We start from the raw sequence: 19,886 nt of genomic DNA, 5'->3' as shown, positions 1-19,886 counted from the left end.
AAAGCTTATAGGTGGAATCACAACATAGCAATGAGAATCAAACGTTTGATTTTATTCAAAATGTTTTCATTGTTCTTCCTTTACCCCCCCCCCCCCCCCCCCCCCCCTCTTTCCACAGCGCCGCCGCCGCAGCGGACAGGCAGCGGAAAGCCGCGAGCTGCTGAACGGCACGCGCCTCGGCAGCTGCTGCTGCCGCTCGATGCGACTTTATTTCAGACACATAGGTCCATATCAGCAAGGAAAGACAAATATAAAAATATATAAAGTAAACTACGAGGACAAGACAGCACAGAAACAAGATCACGGCAGTTCACACGTCCACAAGTGATTAAGACACAGACAGACATTTGTTCCAATGTTTCCAGAAACAAGAGGAACACTTTGTGTCACTTTGTGTCACTTTGTGTCACTTTGTGTCACTTTGTGTCGGCTTGGAAGGTGGGGACATTGCTAGTCACAAACATGACTTGCACTCTTATGTTTTTATTTCTTATTTTTTGTTTGCCTTGTGTGATGGTTTTATTTATAAAACTGTAATATATAGTATTATATTATGTTCTGTTCTTTTATATAATTTTATATGTTTTATTTATATACAAGCCTATATGACTATACCTGCATTTGTTTATATCAGTTAGACTTTCTCTACCTCCATTCTCTCTAGTTTTTATATTTTGTTTTACATTTGTTATGTTTACAGTGTTTTTCTTTGTGTTTTATGTTGTATTGTTATTTCTGTTAAGTAAATAAAAATAAATAAATAAAAAAAAACATGACTTGCACTTGTCCATCTTGGAGCTTAAGCAAGATTCTGAATGCGTCATTAAACGCCACCTGAAGCTTTCTCATTTTTGCTTTACTGTAACTGCACAGCAGGTGGGCTGTAGAGTAAATGCAGTCGCTCAATTTAATCAAGTACAACAAACTATAGGCAACCGAAAAATAATGGAAACACGTTTTATTGTCCTACAAAGTTAGTTGAAACTGCACGTGTGGTTATTGTGTGAATCATTGTCTTTCAAAATAAACAGTCGGTGCGCATCATTACCACGGAAACCATGGTGACGGGCTTTTTATCTCCGGAAACGTGAGGAGACCGCGAACCTCTCTGTAAAATATCGGTTTCCATTTCGCCTGTCTGTTGTCTGTCTGTTGTCTGCACGGAGTTTCTATTCAGTTTCTACTGAGTCTCTGCAGGATGATGTTGTGCTGACGGACCAGACAGTTTATCAAGACATACAACACTTCACTTTTGTTTCCAGTTATCATCATCATCATCATCATCATCATCATCGTGACTGTAGCCCCAGTTAGACTTCATCTCGCTTCTCTCCACTGTGCATCAGAAGTTTTTTGAGGATCTGAAGTTTTTTACAGATTTTTCGGATCCTGAACGGTGAATAATTCAAAATGAGGTGAGTTTGCTTCCGTTTATCAGCTGATAGGAAAACAAACGACAGTAATCCTGTGATAGATTTTAGAAGGGCAGCTACTCATCTCCCACCTCATTACACAGGAAGCCACACTCTGCCCCCCCTCTTCCTCCACACACACGCACATACACACACACACACACACACACACACACATACACACACACACTCCACACTGCACACCCACAGACATTTACCCACTGTCTGCATGCAGAATTTTTGCACGAACATTTTGTCACTTCTCTGTATATTGCACATAGTGTTCTTTGGATATTTATCATTATTATTATTATTATTATTATTATTATTATTATATATTACTATTTTATCTCTACTTTTTTAATACCTTGTGTGATAAATGGCATTCAGAGTGGAAGGCAAAGGAAGAATTTCATTGTAGGTGAAACTTGTTTTTTGCTTATGACAATAAACGCTTTGACTTATTTGACTTACTATACAGTTATCACAGTAAAAGTATAATATTCCGGTAACATTTTACAATTAGGCTACTAGTTCATGTTTAATTATGTTGTTAACTAATCACTGAATATGATTTACTCACTACCTCTTAGTCAATATTACTATGCTGATTAAGGACTTATTAATGAATCAAGAACGACATGTTAACTGGCTAATCATTTATTTAAATTTATCACTGTGTCACAGTTTATGTATTCATTACCTCCCTGTCAGCCACTGGTAATTATAATGCTAATGAATTATGTATGCATGCTCATTTAAAGCAGTAACATGGGAACACACCAGTAGTTACATGTTAGTTGTGTTAGTTTCATTTCTTCCTGTTGCCGACCTGCTCATCTTCTCATCCTCCATCTTGTGCGATGTTCAGCCTTCCTCATCATGCCAACAGCTGTCTCTATGTTTTAACCATTCATCATCAATAATAAAACATATTCTAAATTAGTCCATGTACAAAATAAACAGGCTTAGCATACATACATTTTGTAAACATTTGTAAAACTTTTTTGGAGAGTTAAATTGTCTTTTGGAAAAAATAGTCTCAGTTCTTTTTTCATCCATTTTAAGGTAACAAAGTTAAGGTAAAACAAACTTTTCTTTGAGACAGACCATTATCTGTGGCACTAAATTATCACTTGGGGGGGGGGGGGGGGTCATCTGGTTTTATCCTCTTGGTAAAGTACTCACATAAAACTAGATGGCACTCAGTAGAGTTAATTATTATTAGTTAAGTATGCAATTGTGAGTATATTCCAGTTCCACACATTAGATTTTCACCAAAAGTTAATAATTTCTTCCATGCCACGTTACCAACTTGTTTCACATTTTCCTGACTGGGCCTGAATGGGACATCAGATCTGCCTGTTCACATTCTACACACTTTAATCATTTTATCTGATTATCTCAACACCACATGACCAATCAGCTCTCTATCTGCTGTTGTTATTTTACTTTTTCTCTTTTTGTAGTTATTACTGCATTTGGACTTTGTATTTTGGCTCTTTGTAACTGTGTTTTGCTGCTTATTATGATTGTGATTATTGTTATTATCATTATTATATCTGTTAAGGTTCCATTAGTGCTGCCCTTCTACCACTTGACCAAGGTTTGGTTCTGTCTAAACGAGCTCTCCAGTGCCTCTCTGTTGTTTGATTGGGCCAATAATGGAGGGTTTGTCTCTCCTCCTGTCTGCTGATAGGCTCCCACAGTTTGATGGTGTCACGTGAATCAGTTTGTACGTTATGTACATTTTTATGAGAAGCCACGCCCACCGCCTGTCACAACTTCAGCCAGTTCCAGCTCCAACTCACGATCCTGTCCTGTCCAGCTTTCTCTCATTTCCCTTTGCCCCTCTTCAGTCTGTCTTGTGTGTCGTGTTTAGTTCCAGGCCCTGTCGTTCCAGTCTCGTCCACCAGGTTCCCCTGTCTCCTGCCATTACACGCCTGTCTTCTATCTGTAATCAGCCCTGCCTTCCCGCGGTGCACCAGCTGCCACTCATCTTTCATTAGCTCAGGGTGTTGCATGAATCCGTTCAGAAGGTATACACGTTTTTATGAGAAGCCACGCCCCCTTTGGCCAGTCGGTGTGAAAAGTGAATCAGTTCTTCCTTGCTCCATGACCAAACTTTCCACAAAGTTTCATGCAGATTCATTCATAACTTTGGAGTTACACTGCTAAGAAACTTGGAACAGGGCAAAAACAAAACCCCTGAGGTTACCTCTCACCTTTAACATCTCCTGTGCTCCTTTGAGAACTTTGACAGCTTCCTCTGTAGAGACTGACTTTAGAGCATCATCTACGTAGAAATCTCTTCCAATGAACTGTCGCATAGCGCTTCCTCCTCTCATGCAGCTCGCCTAAGCCCGTAGATAGCCACCGCTGGCGATGGGTGATTTCTGAAAAAGTGCACTCTCATTATATAGTCAACAACCTCCTTGCTCAGGTCCTTGTCACGGAGCCAAAGGAAGCAGAACACATCCCTGCAGTCCTCACACACCAGAAAACAATGACACATTTGGTGGCTGTCAGCTCTTTCCTGAACCTCATCAGGACGCCCCCAGTTGGTACGGTGGTTCAGTGGTTAGCACTGTCACCTCACAGCAAGAAGGTCTTGGGTTCCTCTTAAGAGTCCAAAGACATTCAGGTCAGGTGAATTGGAGACTCTTAATTTGCCACAAGTGTGAATGTGAGAGTTACTGTAATTGACATAGTATGGTATATGACCTATATGTGTGTAAGCCATTTTGAGACATGCTTGTGATAACTGGCTATATAAACAGAGAGCAGCAGGTCTTCGAGGGAGACGTCATCACATTGGGCACTTGAGGAAAACACAGATTTGCTCCGGCTTCTGCGAATGATACACTCCAAATGACGGCAGATACCAGGACTCCCCGTCCTCCTGTAGGGGAGGGGCCAACTCTGCATGATGGCTGTCAAGTATCTCTAGAATGAAGTCAGTGAAGTGGACTGTCATCTCTGGACACTTCTTGAGGGTTTGGCACAGCACCCTCAGGCGACTCATGGCGTATGCTGTGTTGTTGGGTAAGATGATGCGCGGATCAATCCAAAACATGCGGGTCCCACGGCTTTATCCGAATCCGAAGGTGGGGCAGGTTAGGGTCGACCGGAGGTAATATTGAGGACGGGTCGGGCGGGTGTGGTTCGAATACGCTACGCACACAACTTCCATTTATCTCTCCTTCCACCCCCTTATCCCTCCCTCTCTTTCCTCTCATCCGTTTCTCCCTTTCCCTCCCTCTCTCTTTTCAATTCAATTTTTCAATTTAACGAACTTTATTGGCATGAATGTTGAAAACATTTTTTCCAAAACAATGAAGTATATGAAACAATCAATGTAAATCACAGCAGTGAGATGATCAACATTTAAGTAGAACCTTTAATAGATCCCAAATCCTTGTATCGGTGTATGTGTTTTTGTTAGTAACTGACAGTGGACTGCTCTCCTCTCTCTCTCTCTCTCTCTCTCTCTCTCTCTCTCTCTCTCTCTCTCTCTCTCAGTGACACTTGCAGTGATCTGCACTCCAGGCTGCTGCCGTTGGAGAGTCGGTTCACCTGGGATCTGAAGAAGGAAGACCTGGATCTGGAAGGTCTTAGCACAGGACTCCAGGAACAAATAGATCTGGGGCTGGGACAGCGGGGCGCCGTTGCTCACTACTACAGCTACCTGGCTTATGTCAGGTACAGTGAGTTTCAGATAGATTTGTTTTTTCATACAGGAATATACTGAGGAGCAGGAGGTGGTGTATTATTGAGGAGGAAAAGGTGGTATGTTACTCAGGAGAAGGTGGTAAATTATTGTGGAGGAGGTGAGATATTACTGAGGAGGAAGAGGTGTATGACAGAGGAGAGTCACAGTGTTAATTAATCCATTGTTTTGCAAACTATGGGTTGGAATTTTATTAATGAACTATTTCTGAAACTATGGGTTGGTAATCATGTTGTTAAACTTAAACTATGAGTCTTTAATTCATCCATTGTGTCTTAAACTAGAAATTGTTAAATACAATGCTGACAGCTCACTGTACTTTTCCACATCAGGGATTAACTTTATATCTTCCTTCTTTTTCACTTTCTCTCTTTCTTCACAAACTCCCTCATATCAAAGCGGTCACGTTTATTTGTTTTCTCAGCAAGAGTCGTGACTTGTGATCAGGCAATAAATAGGAAAGCCTAGGGGACCTAGATATCTCTCTCTCCCTCCCTCTCTCTCTGTCTCTTTAAATAATGACATATAGGCCTAAATAAATTAAGTAGCCTGTAAATAAACAAAACATGTATCCTTGTTTACTTTTGTAAGCCCCCTGTAATTCAATAACAGACACAATTTTCAAAAGGCAAGTGATACTTCAAAACCAGATAGTGGTGGTCGGAGCATTCAGGGCTCCAACAGATTCTATGAACAACATCTGGGATCTCCATCCAGAGGAGTACAGTCCTTGGAACAGCTGGTCTGGGTACCCATGTGGGTGGTTTGTGTATCTTCCTCAGTCTCGGGTCCTCCACCAGAGGCCTGGAAGTTTGAGGGTTCTGCGCAGGATCTTAGCTGTTCCTGCAATATACTGATGTTAAAATTATACACATAGCACCTTTAAAGTGACCAAAGTGACAGACTTGAGAATGCAAAATGGCTTTGAGGGCACATAAGAGTAAGATAAGATAAGTTGAAACTAATCTGCAACCAACATCTGCCATCCTCATCTCTGTCTTCAGGTATCTTCAGGATAAACCAGAGGAGGCGATGTCTCTCCTCAGCCAATCAGAAGAGAAGACCAGAGAGTGTTTTGGTGAGGAGAGTGAGCGGCGGCTCATCGTGACGTATGGAGACCTGGCCTGGCTGAGCTACCACACTGGAGACTTCACACAATCAGACACATACTGCCTCAGGGTGGAGGACATACTGGTAAACACACACACACACACACACACACACACACACACACACACAGTTTTGAGGAGAATGAGGAGAATCCGTTCGGCTGTAACTCTAAAAGTTCGGGGTCATTTAGGGTTACAGCCCATTTACTTGTGTCTACATCTAGATTACCCCATCCCTCTCAATCTTTAAGAAAAGGCTAAAGACCCTGCTCTTTAGCGAACATCTTCTCACCTGATGGACTGTGTAATCCAAAAAAAGAAAAATCTTTACCTGCCTCTATGCCTGCCTCTAGGGTTGCTTTGGATAAAAGCGTCTGCCAAATGGGAAATTGTAATTTTGCAATCCATGCTGTATGGATTTGATTTTTAAACTTTTAACTCTTTCTCTACCTCCCTCCCTCCAGGTGAAGTACCCTACCGGTTCCTCCACAGTTCTCCACCCAGAGGTGTATGGAGAGAAGGCCTGGACCTTCCTCAGGTTCTTTAGACTCTACTACCACAAAGCCATCGACTGCTTCCTCAAAGCCTTGGAGCTGCAGCCTGACGACCGCGAGTGGAACGCCGGCTACGCTATCGCCCTCTACCGCACTGTACCGGTACAGTCAGTTAATTGATCGATCAGTTTATGAATCAGTTAATCAGTCTGTCAACCAATTCACCAATGTGATGACATTAAAAAGAATATCGGATATAGAATAGATACAGGTGTGTTTCCTCACAAAAGGCTACATTGTAGCTGGGTGCTGGACTTCAGTGATTCACTGTGGGTAGTTCTGGTTCACTGCACTGCCCCTGGCAGGTGTAACACAAATGTATACAGCATGTATAAAAGGTGTTGTGGCTTGATATTATCTTGATGCTCTGATGAAGGTGTAATACCGAAACACGTTAGCAGTCATGGGCAAAAAATAAATTGGTTGAAAATGAGATGCTGTCTTTTTTCATGTTTTTTCATTATAATATTGAAAGGAATATCACCTATGCTATAGCCCCTGACTGTACCAAACAGGTACATTCAATTAATTGATCGATCAGTCACTTGATCAATCTATCAGTCAATCAGTCATTCAAATGCAATGTTAAGATTTGGTCAGTTTGAAATAAAAACACAAAAAAATAATAATTAAAAGAAGGTTTCTCTGACATGGAAGTTGAAGTATAGATGTGTAGTCCAGGGATTCTCTACAGCAAGCTGACTGAAGTCTGATTTCCAGATTGATAAAGAAACATCTCTGGAAGCTGAGGAGTCCCCGGTCGTCAAGCAGCTTCGCCGAGCCTTGGAGATCAACCCTGATGACGCCGTTCTGCTGGCGCTGCTGGCTCTGAATCTCTCCTTCTACCCGCAAGAAGAGAACAACAAAGAAGCTGAACCTCTGGCAGAGAAAGCACTGGAGATCAGTCCTGACTGCCCTCAAGTGACCCGCTACATTGCCAAATATCTCCGCCAACAGGTAGCCTCAAACTGTCTGTCTGACTCTGTATTTATTCATGTAGTTATGTAGTTGATGATTTCATCTTTGTGGGGGAGGGGAACAATGGATTCAGACTCTGTCCATCCATCCATCATATCTCACACCAATCAACACATTTTGACAAACTCTATCAGTACAAAATCATGATACTTTGTAAAGGATAGCAGGATAAAGAATTTCCACAAATTAGTAAATTGTGGCCACAACATTCCCATGACACAGATCTCTCACTTTTCTTTGGTCCAACCCTCAGCTATGGTCACAAGCTCAGGGTAGAGGCCAAAGAGTAAGTTGCACAGTTACAAGCCTCAGTAATTAGGTTTCTCCTCAAGGTGACAGGGTGAGGAGCTCAGTGATCCAGAAACTGCTGCTCCTCCACACTGAGAGGAGCGAGTTGAGGAGGTTCAGCCTCCTGGTAAGGATGCCACCGAGGTGCTTCCCTTTGGTATTGTATTGGACATGGCCGACTGGGAGAAGATCCCAAGATAGACCCAGGACATTGGGGGGACTGGGGGGACCACATCTCCTAGCATGCCTGGGAACACCCCAGAATGAGCTGGAGGAAGTTACTGGGGAACCACCACCTTGACCCTGGCCAGTATGAGCGGCTTCAAAATGGATAGATGGCTGGATGGATAGACTAAAGTATAATTTCTGTTTGTTTCTGACCCAAGAAGGCTCTCAATATCACTTGAAAAGAATGCAGAAATGATCCTTTATCATGTTTATGAAATACTAAGTATGTTACTGTTCCAGGGTCAGGTGGATCGGTCTATTATACTGCTGAAGCGAGTGCTGCAGAGGAGCAGCCAGTCGGCCTTTATCCATAATCAGCTGGCTCTCTGCTATAAGAAGAAGAGGAACGCTCTGTTCAGAATGCCCTACCGCAACCAAGGTACGCACACTTACATACTTGTGACGACAACACCCACTCTGTCTACTGGCCCTGCCTTCCTTGTGTTTTTCCCCATTCAGGAGTGGGGCTGGTGGACAGAGCTGGGTGGATCGTTAGCTGGATTTGTTGACAGGACTTGAAAGGGCTGCTTCTTCTTGCTGGCTCCCTTCAGTGCGTTTCACCAACTGGCCCCTCAGCAACCTCGGTACCTGGGAAGCACTTTAAGAGGAAACAGGAAAAAAAAGTTCAAGTTCAAGTTCATTTATTTATATAGCCCTTTATCACAAGCATGTCTCAGAGGACTTTACAGAGAATGTGTCTCGCTATCTAGCTATGTCTAGCAATCTACCTATTCTACAGCCTAACCTACCCAACACCCCCAGCCTTAGACCCTAATGCACACAAGGTAAAACTCCCAAGAAAAACCTTAGTGTGAAAACTTGGAAGAAACCTTGGGCAGGCTGAGGCAAATAGGGATCCCCCCCCCCCCGGGACGGCTTAACGTGCAATAGATGCCGGGCAAAACATTGACAGACATGGGCAACAATAATGACAGGAGAAAACAGAGAGAGTCAAAAACAAACAGAGGCAGCATGCGGCGATGAGAAGGGGGTGAGGTCAGTGCAAAAAATTCAGTAAGACGAGGGCAGCAGTCGTAATTCAGCGTCCAGGTGGGAACAGCAGCAGGGAAGAGCAGGGCGGCACTGACGACGAAGAGCCAGGGCAGCACCCGTCACTGCCAGGTAGGACACTGACCTGGAGTCAGAGAAGAGGAGAGAGAGGAAGCTGCATACACACACACAACACACCCAGACACACACACACGTACAGAGGAAGGGGAGAAAACAGCTGCACACAGAACACACAGGGTCAGAGACACGATAGGTGGGAGCAGCATCAGGGATGGGACTGAGGCCGGCACTGACGACCATCAGAGCTGGGGCAGTACCTGTCTGTTGACAGCTAGAAGATTATATGGGAATCTGAGAAAGGGAGGAGAAAACCAGCCACACACACACACACACACACACACACACAGAGCTGTGCAGAGCAGCACAAAACCCAGACACATTTGGGCACAGAAACACTCGTACAGACATCAGATAGAAAGTGATTAGACACAGTGTAACCAGGAGGCAGCCCTATGCTATGTTCCCAACGGCAAATTCCTATATAAATACTGTCTAGGCTAGGGTAAGAGAATAGACTGTGTCGAACCCAAGCCAACGGTGCTAAGATAGGTCGTATGATTGCGAGAATAAATAGGTTTTGAGTCTAGATTTGAAGATTTCGACAGAATTAGCTTCCCTGACTGTAAGAGGTAGCTGGTTCCAGAGACAGGAGCTTGGTAGGAGAACGCTCTACTGCCTTCCTACTGCCTGAGTTTTTCTTGATTCTAGGGACAGTCAGGTAGCCAGCGTCCTGTGATCAGAGGCACGAGGGGGAATATAAGGGATGATGAGGTCGGAAAGATATGATGGTGCAAGCCCATGTAACGATTTATAAGCTAACAGAAGCACCTTAAAGTCAGATCTGGCTTGAATTGGGAGCCAGTGAAGGGAGTTTAGGATTGGAGTAATGTGGTCAAATTTTCTAGTTCTGGTTAGTATTCTGGCGGCAGCATTTTGCACAAGTTGTAGTTTTTTAATACTGCAGTTAGGTAGGCCAGAGAGTAAGACATTACAATAATAGAGTCTTGATGAAACAAAAGCATGTATTAAGGTTTCAGCATCCGCCGTATTTAGCAGGGAGCGAATTTTCGAGATATTGCGAAGGTGAAAAAATGCTATCTTAGTGATTTCCTTAATGTGAGCATCGAATGAGAGAGCTGCGTCAAAATTAACGCCAAGGTTTCTAACTGTGGGACTCTGGGTAATTAAGCAATCTGCAACAAGAGGCAGTTGGGTTTTTGGGCCAACAACTAGCATCTCAGTTTTGTTGGCAGTTAGTCGCAAGAAGTTTTGAGACATCCAATTTGTGACAGTGATTAGGCATAATTCTAGGTTTGCAAGTTGTGAATGGTCGTCAGGTCTAATTGGTATGTAAATTTGAGTATCGTCCGCCTAACAGTGAAATTTAATACCATAGCTGCGGAAAATTTCACCAAGAGGTAGCATGAAAATGGAGAAAAGCAGAGGCCCCAGCACAGAGCCCTGCGGTATGCCAAAGTTCACTTTAGAGTATTCAGATATAGAATTTTAATGTGAGACAGAATGCGTTCTATCAGATAGGTAGGAATTTAGCCAGGAAAGCGCAGTCGCAGATGCCCACGTAGCTCGCTAAGCGGTTTAGGAGAATGTTATGATCGACTGTATCGAATGCCACACTCAAATCAAGTAAGATAAGAACAGAAGAAGAGTTGGAATCTGAGGCGAGGAGTAGGTCATTTACCACTTTAGTGAGAGCAGTCTCAGTGCTATGGAGAGACCTAAAGGCAGATTGAGAAGGTTCGAAAAGACTATTGCATGAGAGGTAGTCAGTTAGTTGGGTAGAAACTATTCTTTCCAAGACTTTAGAGAGGAAGGGGAGATCGGAGATTGGTCTAGAGTTATTAAAAACATCAGGATCGAGGTTAGATTTTTTGAGCAGAGGTTTAATTACGGCTGATTTGAAGGAGGAGGGCACAATGCCAGAGGAGAGAGAGGTGTTAATGATGTTGAGTAGGGAGGGGCCTAATATCGGGAGAAGTTCCTCAGATAAGCTGGTTGTGGCTTTAGAGGAAGTACTAATTTAGAGAAGGTGTCTAAGGAGACAGGGTCTCTATGGCACCTAATGCACGATTAAAAAAAATGCTGGGAGAGCAGGCGGGACAAAGAAGCAGGACAACACTTTCAACAGAATGAACATTAAGTCAGAAGCGCATGGGAAAGCGCATCCGCCGTGATGTTCTCAGAGCCCTTTACACGTTTAACATCAAATGAAAAGGCACCACTGCATCAAACTCTGGTTAGGATTCTGCAGCAAGTGAAGGAAAGTGAGGGGATTGGGGTCAGTGTAGACCACTAGGGGGGCCATTCCCCCTCCCACATAGACTTTGAAGTTTTTGAGTGCCCAAATCAAAGCCAGGATCAAAGCCAAGGTCAGGGCCAGTTTTTTCATTCGGCCCTGGGATCTCTGCAATTTTGCCTGTGCCATTTTGTTTGCCTCATACAGCATTGTCTAAAATCATTCACATACGCAATCATATTGGTGGGAGACTCAGCCATTTTCCAATCATCTTTTAAGACTGTGAGTAGACCCCGTAAAGTATGACCAAACACTAGGTCATTTGGACTGAAACCAGTACTTTCTAGAGTGACCTCTCTAACGATCCACCCAGCTCTGTCCACCAGCCCCACTCCTGAACAGCGAAAAACACAAGGAAGGTAGGGCCAGTAGACAGAGTGGGTGGGGTCGTCACATACTATACTGCACTATACCACACTATCCTGTACTATACTATACTATACTATACTATACTATACTATATTAGGGCTGCACAATTAATTGTACAATTTACTTTACTTACATACAGCTGGATGGATTAGCTGCTTCCTGGCTCATTCTTAGGGGAGTCCCTTCTTTATCAGATGTTTCAGCACTATCACAACATCTTCTGCAAGGTGCGCAAGTCGGGGTGATCAAGCCCAACCTGAGTCAGGTGGCTGTTCCACTGCTCCTCCGTGTTCAGCCAGAGCCATTGTGACACCCTCTCCTGCCCTACTGTTCTGCAGAACTTGGGTTGTGTTGTGTGGTGTTGGGGGTCTCCGAGCGGTTGTCTTCACTCCTGACAAACTGGATGTGCCTTGGTCCTCCCTGGATTTTCATGCATTTACATGTCCACATGACCAAATGTCCGCCCACATCATCCTTCTTCCTTTGGCTCCTTTCCACCACATCCACTTCCCTTGCTGTCTCATGCCAACTGCTTTTGCCAGCTTCCCCTCCTCCACCATGTGCCGGATTTCTGCCTGCACCATCTCTCCTCTCTTGGTTTGGCCTTTCCCCAGTTTAGCCATGGGATGCAGCCAAATCCTGTAGCCTGGACTCTGCCTCTTTGACTACTGTTGCGGCTGACCATTTCTGTCTAGTGCAGATTTCTGTTCCAGCTGTTCTTATTCCTTGCAGGAGTAGCACATGCCTCTCCTTGGTCACCTGGAAATCTTCGGTTAGTCCCCTTAGTGGCTGTAGTTTGGTCCCTGAGCTGTAGAGATTAATGCTGTTAATGCACTTAAGTACTCCTAACCATTCTCAGGTACCCACTGATGTTCCTCTCCGTAGCTTCAACTAGGGGTGTAACAATACACTCAGCTCACGGTTCGGTACAATACATGGTACAGGCTTCACAGTTCGATACAATGACGATATTTTTAACAAAGTTTAAATGGAAACAAATGACTGTAGAAGATTCTTTGCTTATTGTTTAGACATAAAATGTCAAAAAAACAAAATTTTTAACTTGAAGTTTAACCTATTCCTACAGTTTATTGTATAATGGTTTCTTTCTTTGTTATATATTTTTCAGTGCAAAAAGCAAATAATGGAATCTGTTGAATAAAATAAATTACAATAAAATGTCTAAACAAGGATGTCCTCTTTATAATTTGTGCCAATGTCTGAACATGGTTGATCTAACATTCTCCAAACACCTTAGTTGGCCATGCAGGCCACAAAACTTAAACTTAAATTAAAACAACAAATATGTTCAGACAAACAAATATGTTTATTTTATTTTTTTTTTGAAGAAAATTAGCATGTCAACATTTTCGGGCAGCAGCTGACACCTTTGACACACACTGCCAGAATTTGGTAGTGACAACCGAATTTATGAATAAGAATGAATTTGCATCTGTCTGGTCACACTGGAGCAGAGAGGAGTAAATTACCACTGTGTCTGTACGGATAATCTCTGTAACCATAGTAATGTTTACTTCAAACCAATATGGCGGCTACCACTGCCTGTGTTTTCAGTTTACTCGACACCACTATCTTAATAAACCACCACAGACAGCGGCGTCATATTCTCTTTTTCCACCGCATGGACTTGATACTTTCAACCGCAACATTTGGGCCGGGTCGAGACCGCAGAACTGGTAGGAACAACCGTTTAATATCTATGGGAACAACCGCAATGTTGAGGAAACAGACTGGATAGAAAATTTAAGAATGTCTCACAACATTTACCTCCGTCTCTTCCAAAATAAAACGTATAAAACGTAATGGGTGTATTTCGATTTCCTGTTGCACGCTACACACCTGGCTCATCCGGGTCTCGAGTGAACGTCGGTGAACGTTGGTGTCAATGATGTCATAACGCCAGTCAGGCAAACCAAACTAGTAGGATCTAGGATTGCTGATTCCGCCCTCTGGTGTTTAAAGTATGTAAATGAAAACAAAGAGTAGTCTACATTTTGGTGGCGCAGCTAATTGATAAGCTGTAGGCTACTTGATATCGCGGACCATTTTTCACCTCCACGATGCCCATCGTCACGTTTTTGGATCACGAAATATCGTCCCGGGTTAGGTTTTTCTGAGAGTGTTAGTATTTATTCTCCACCAACTCTGAACCTTGTGTTGTTGTCCACCCTACTTTCTGGACTAGGCTCTTGGACTTGCTTAGCTTGAAGGTCATCCTTTCCCATGTGGTTAACCTCTCAAGATCCTCCAGCATCCACTTGCTTTGGACAACTGACCAGGTTGTTATGGTCATGTCATCCATAAAGGCAGGCCTACCTCCAGTCTGCCATTCCATTGTCTAACTGTCCAATACGAACCTCATCTTGAATCCATCAAAGCGGTCTTCCTCAGAGTGGTGGTGACTAGCTGGTGTGGGATAGAGCCGTAACCGTTGGACAGATCTAGCCACAGGACTGCTAAATCTCCTTTGTGATTTTTTGCCTCTCTGATGACCTGGGTGAGGGTGCTAGTATGTTCCAGGCACCCCGATATTCCTGGTATTCCACCTTATTTTTTACTGCTGTATCATTGTACTGATTCCTCATCATGCACTGAGTCTTCCTGCACGCAATAACAGCCGTGAATGTCTTCCCTGACACATTTAGGAGAGACATGGTGCAGAACTGTGACAGGTCCTTAGACTCTTCTTCCTTAGGGTTGAAATATACCTCTGTGAAACACCCATCCAGGTGTTTCAGAAAACTTTTCCTGGCCAGCTCCCTCCTTCTGGTGGTTCTCTGCTTCCTGCAGACTGCCCACCTGTTTCCTCAGTGGATCTGTGAGCTCAGCCAGGCCTTCACTTGCCTTGTGATATCGCTTCATCACCTGCCAAGATCTCATCTTATGGCTTTGATCCTCTGCTCCCTCCTGCTTGGTTGTTTGACTGCAGGAGTTGCCTTTTGGTGTGGTATGTACTGTGCTATACTATATACTATACTATGCTATATATTACTGCACTATACTGTACTATAGGATACTATATTATGCTATATATTACTGCACTATACTATGCTAGAGATATGGCAGTGGACGGGTCTGATGCGTCAGCACCTGAAGGAAGCCGTCAGGTTAAAGCCTTCCTTCGTCTATGCCATGGCTGAGCTGGCACTGCTGTGTGCAGAGGACAACAATATGAGCAGGTACCTGTCTGTCTGTCTGTCTGTCTATATTTTGTGAATATACACACTACACTAAGTCAGTGGTTCTCAACGTGGGGTCCGGGGACCACCAGGGGTCCTTGAGGGAATTCCAGGGGGTCCCCAGCAAATTGATGAATTGTTACAGTTCATTATTTTGTCATTTTAGAATGACTATTTTGATCATAGTTTCATTGTTATCTCTCTATCTACAGTACAGATAGTCATAGTCAAATCTCATCAAATGGGGGTCTGTGGCCCTAATGTGGACTAAATTAGGGGTCCTTGATATGAAAAAGGTTGAGAACCACTGCACTAAGTTTCTGTCTTTCTGGTCCTGTCCTTTAGCCAAGGGTTTTAGAGCACCAATGACTGTCTTTTAGTTAATTAAAACATCCATCCGTCTGTCTGTCCGTCTCATCCATTCCACCATCCATCTATCCATAAGTGTGTATGAATTTATAAATTTGTCCTCTGGCTCTCTCCAGAGCTGAGGAATTGTTCCAGAAAGTCTTGGCAATGTCATCAGATGACAAGGCCAGCATTCGTCAGTTTGTCCATCTGTGCTACGGTCAGTTCAACCAGTACCACGCCAGAAAGGAAGACCTGGCCATCACACACTACACCAAGGTAGGCCTGTGTGTGTGTGTGTGTGTGTGTGTGTGTGTGTGTGTGTGTGTGTGTGAGAGAGAGTGTGTTTGCTGATACATGAATAATGTGTGTGAAGGAGCACTTTCCAAAACGTTACAAAGTGATTAGGTACGGGATGATATATTGAAATTCAATATATCGCGATACAAAAATGTGACAATACGTATCATGGGTCAGGAACATGAATGGTGATATCAGCTCCATGTTATTCTGCTGTCAGGAACATGAATGGTGATATCAGCTCCATGTAATTCTGCTGGCAGGAACATGAATGGTGATATCAGCTCCATGTTATTCTGCTGTCAGGAACATGAATGGTGATATCAGCTCCATGTTATTCTGCTGTAGTAATCACTAATGAGACTCTTGACCATCACAGTTTCACAAGCTCTCCATCCAAATTATATTATTTGCACTGATATTTTTAAATTGTTGTTTACATTCTAGCAAGCCAATGCCATCACAAGAAAGATAAACATAATTCTGCGCAGTCAGACTTTTTTATTGCATCGTACTGTGGTTGTATTGATTTGTGAACCCGATATCAAATCATCTCGTGAGATAAGCAGGTCGTACCATCCTTAGAAATGATTGATAGCACAAAATCATTCTGGAGTTATCTCTTTACTTTATTCTGTTTTATTCTGCTCTATTCTATTCAACAGGGTCTGCAGTTAACACAGAAGACTTGGGATTGGAGGCAGTGTGCTGAGGTCAGCATCAGTCTTTCAGACCTGTTGATGCATTTGTACTTAACATGTTCTAGTGTTGTAAGATGAACATTTGAGCACATCACCCACCCATCCTCCCTCCCCACTCAATCCTGTGAAAACCCCCATCCCACCCTGAAGTAAAAATAACATAAACAAATATTGCATATATATGTATATAAAAACATAAATGACAAAATTCATAGTAGAGATCTATAAATTAGACAGTTCTGTTGTCCTCTCAATAGCTTGTGACCATCAATTCAAAGTTTGTGGTCCAGCTCTATTGGCTACTGACCACTGAAATTTCCTTATATAACAAAAAAGTTAGTCCTGTGAGATTTTATTCCATTTCACACATGCCGCCTGTTCCATACATTTAATGATTCAGGTCTCATGTGTGAAAAGGAGCAAGTGTCAAAATGCTGGTTAATCATTTCCCCCAATTTCCCTGCTCAAGAATTTGTAACATTACTATTGCAGTTACAGTTATTACAGTTGCTGTTAACATTACTGTTAAGGACAGGCAGCAGTACAGTTAACATGTTACAGACAACATGTAACAAAATTACAGACAATAAAAGTTCAAATCACAAGAGTGAATATAAGAATCACAATCTGAAGCAACAATAGCTAAAAATAAGCAAGTCAATATCAAGTCCAGGAGCAAACAGACTAGCTATCAAAACATCTACAACCTGACGTGTCTCCCTCCAATTCCTCCAACAAGCTTCAACAAGCACCTAAGACCAGTTCCCCAAGGTTTAAATCATTTTGCAACAAATTTCAAGCAGAGGGAGCAGCATACTTTAAAGGTCCTGTTCCCAGTTCAGTACAGGCTTTGGGGACAGATAGCAGACTGGGAGCGCAGACAGTGTCTTCCAACACTTTTCTGGTGGATATAAGTGCACAACTAGCATGGAAGCAAAGCAAGAATTTCCTTATAAACAAAGTGATTAAGTCTACAGTTGGACAATGCAGGCCAACAAACCCAAGGGAAGGGATACAGGGAACAAGGGTGAGTTGGTTTCTAATCTAATCTAATCTCCAATAAACAGGAATTGACCTTCAGATATTGTTCCTCCCCTCTACTCCAGAAACTGAAGCAGATCGCAGAGCGTCGTCTCTCGAGAAACGACAATGATGGCGAGGCCTACGGCCTGCTGGGGCGGGTCGCCAGAGCCGAGGGCACCCTGAGGAGAGCTGTGGGATACTATGAGAAAGCTCTGGAGCGTGACCCAAACAACGACCAGTACCTGTCTGCTGTCTTTGAGCTGTGCATGGAGCTGCAGTGACCTGAGAACACATTTAAAGATCATGTATTATCTGTGTTGGTTGGTCAGTAGAGGGCGCTAGGGCCCTGCCCAACCATATCATAAAAACGTCTATCTATCATAAAACTATCATAAAAAAAACAAAAAAAAAAAACAAATACAAAAATATTTTCAGAAATATTTTAATCAGCTTTTTACAAGTAGATCATATGCTAGAAACCAGCCACGATGTAAGGATTTTTTTTTATAAGATATTACAATGCAGTAGTATATACACACTGTACTTTACAAATCTTTTTTTTTATTATTTCTCATATAAATGAAGCTACACAAAGACTGTGTGTTCTTCTTTCTTTTTATTGTTTACACTGGGCATACTTTGCATTAAGCTCCTCAGGTCAATACTGTTTCAATAAAATGCTTTTATTTTTTCATACATATTGGCATTGTTTTGTCTTCTTTTAATGTTAGGCTTTGGTTGCAAGTGGAATATGTGTGTGTGTGTTTGTGTGTTTAACCATTTATATGGGACAACTATGACTTTCCCGGTCCAAGTCTAGGCTATATTCTGATGACAGACCATGCATCAAAGTTAGTTAGAAGTAGAAGATAGCTCTCATCTTGTCTTTTAAGTAGTAAAAAGGTCGATCCATGCATGTCTCCATGATCTGTTTGGTTGTTCCCATGGTGTTAAACATTCTCAACTGGCAGCAAAGACCTGTGACACGCTTAAGTTAAACATAATAGTGCTTTCCCCAAAGCAACTTCAAGAAATGTTTAAAAGCGTGTGCCAGACTGGTGTGGCATTTGATTCCACTTCCTCCTTCCTCGAACGTATCTGACTGGTTTAAATGATGACAACATCAACACACCTAGGCTATTCAGTTGTGTTTAAATCACTGTAGGCAAGGTAACAATGTTTTCTAGAGAGGGGCAATGTGACATCTGTAGCTTCAGACACCCAAGACCCGAAACAATCAATTTGGACCCGTCCCAGTAATTTTACAATTCTGGACCCGAGATCCACTCAGGTCTGAGTCGGGCCCTCGGGTTTTTGGGTGAACTCCAGAAAACGCATCATAACCAATCAGGTCAGTTTGCAGCATTTGAACTGGAAAGTCTCCACTCAGCAGGTTTACCTCATTTAGCTTAGAGGAGCTGCTGCTGATCCAATTCAGCTTTTAACTAAACTACATTTATTTGCAAAACATCTTAAATAACATTATTCTGGGTGGTGGTGGTGGCTTCTATTAAGGGGATGGAGTCACCTGGGTTTAACCAGGTCTCTGTGACAAAAAACAACTGAAGATCATTGGAGGAAATAATGTCTTGACAGATAAATGACTTAAAGACTAAATAAAGGATTCCGTTGCCCCCTCTAAAGAACAGAGAAGAAAAGAAACAGAAGAAAAAAGACAAACTCCAAGTCTCCTACAACATTTTCATTCAAAGATCTTTTAGTTAAATATTAGATGTTAGTTAAGGACGCAAGAGCAAAATACGTGCTTTACTGACCTCTTTACTGTTGATCACACAATCCTTATTGACCAGGTGCGGCAGAAACTCATTCTCCACCCCTGCCTATACTCCTTGGGGCGTTCCTCAGGGCTCCATCTTGGGCCCCCTTCTGTTTTCTCTTTACATGTTTCCACTAGGTAAAATTATTCAGAAATACAACATATGCTTTCATTGTTATGCCGATGATTCACAGCTGTACCTCCCACTCAAACCTGATAACCAGGCTGAGCTACACACACTGTTGGAATGCCTAGAGGACATTGAATCCTGGAAGGCACAGAACTTCCTCCAATTAAATGAAAATAAGACTGAGGTTTAATTGTTTGCCCCCCTGCCTCCACTAATACCATTACCCAGAGCCTGGATCAGTTATCCAGGTATGTTAAACCACACGCCAAAAACCTAGGGGTGATACTTGATGGCGCTTTGAATTTTGAAAAACAGATCAGCTCAGTTCTAAAATCTAGCTTCTTCCAACTTTGG

The 19,886-nt window shown here is 42.8% G+C and overlaps 1 protein-coding gene across 1 annotated transcript; it reads left to right on the top strand.

Annotated features, from left to right (window-relative positions):
- Positions 1-1,152: 1,152 nt before the first annotated feature.
- On the top strand, positions 1,153-18,300 carry LOC139650694 (interferon-induced protein with tetratricopeptide repeats 1-like). The gene is made up of 10 exons (XM_071527439.1): positions 1,153-1,415; positions 4,935-5,114; positions 6,147-6,336; positions 6,716-6,907; positions 7,526-7,762; positions 8,540-8,678; positions 15,130-15,253; positions 15,739-15,880; positions 16,567-16,614; positions 17,709-18,300. Exons 1-10 carry the CDS (start codon positions 1,411-1,413, stop codon positions 17,904-17,906), a joined length of 1,455 nt encoding a protein of 484 aa, XP_071383540.1. The 5' UTR covers positions 1,153-1,410; the 3' UTR covers positions 17,907-18,300.
- The last annotated feature ends 1,586 nt before the right edge of the window (positions 18,301-19,886 follow it).

Source organism: Centroberyx affinis, unplaced genomic scaffold, assembly GCF_046629955.1.
Source record: "Centroberyx affinis isolate AG114_WGS23_722 - 3 ecotype Tasmania unplaced genomic scaffold, CSIRO-AGI_Caff_v1 ptg001532l_1, whole genome shotgun sequence".
Taxonomy (NCBI): Eukaryota; Metazoa; Chordata; class Actinopteri; order Beryciformes; family Berycidae; genus Centroberyx; species Centroberyx affinis.
This window is presented reverse-complemented; position numbering and strand designations above follow the sequence as displayed.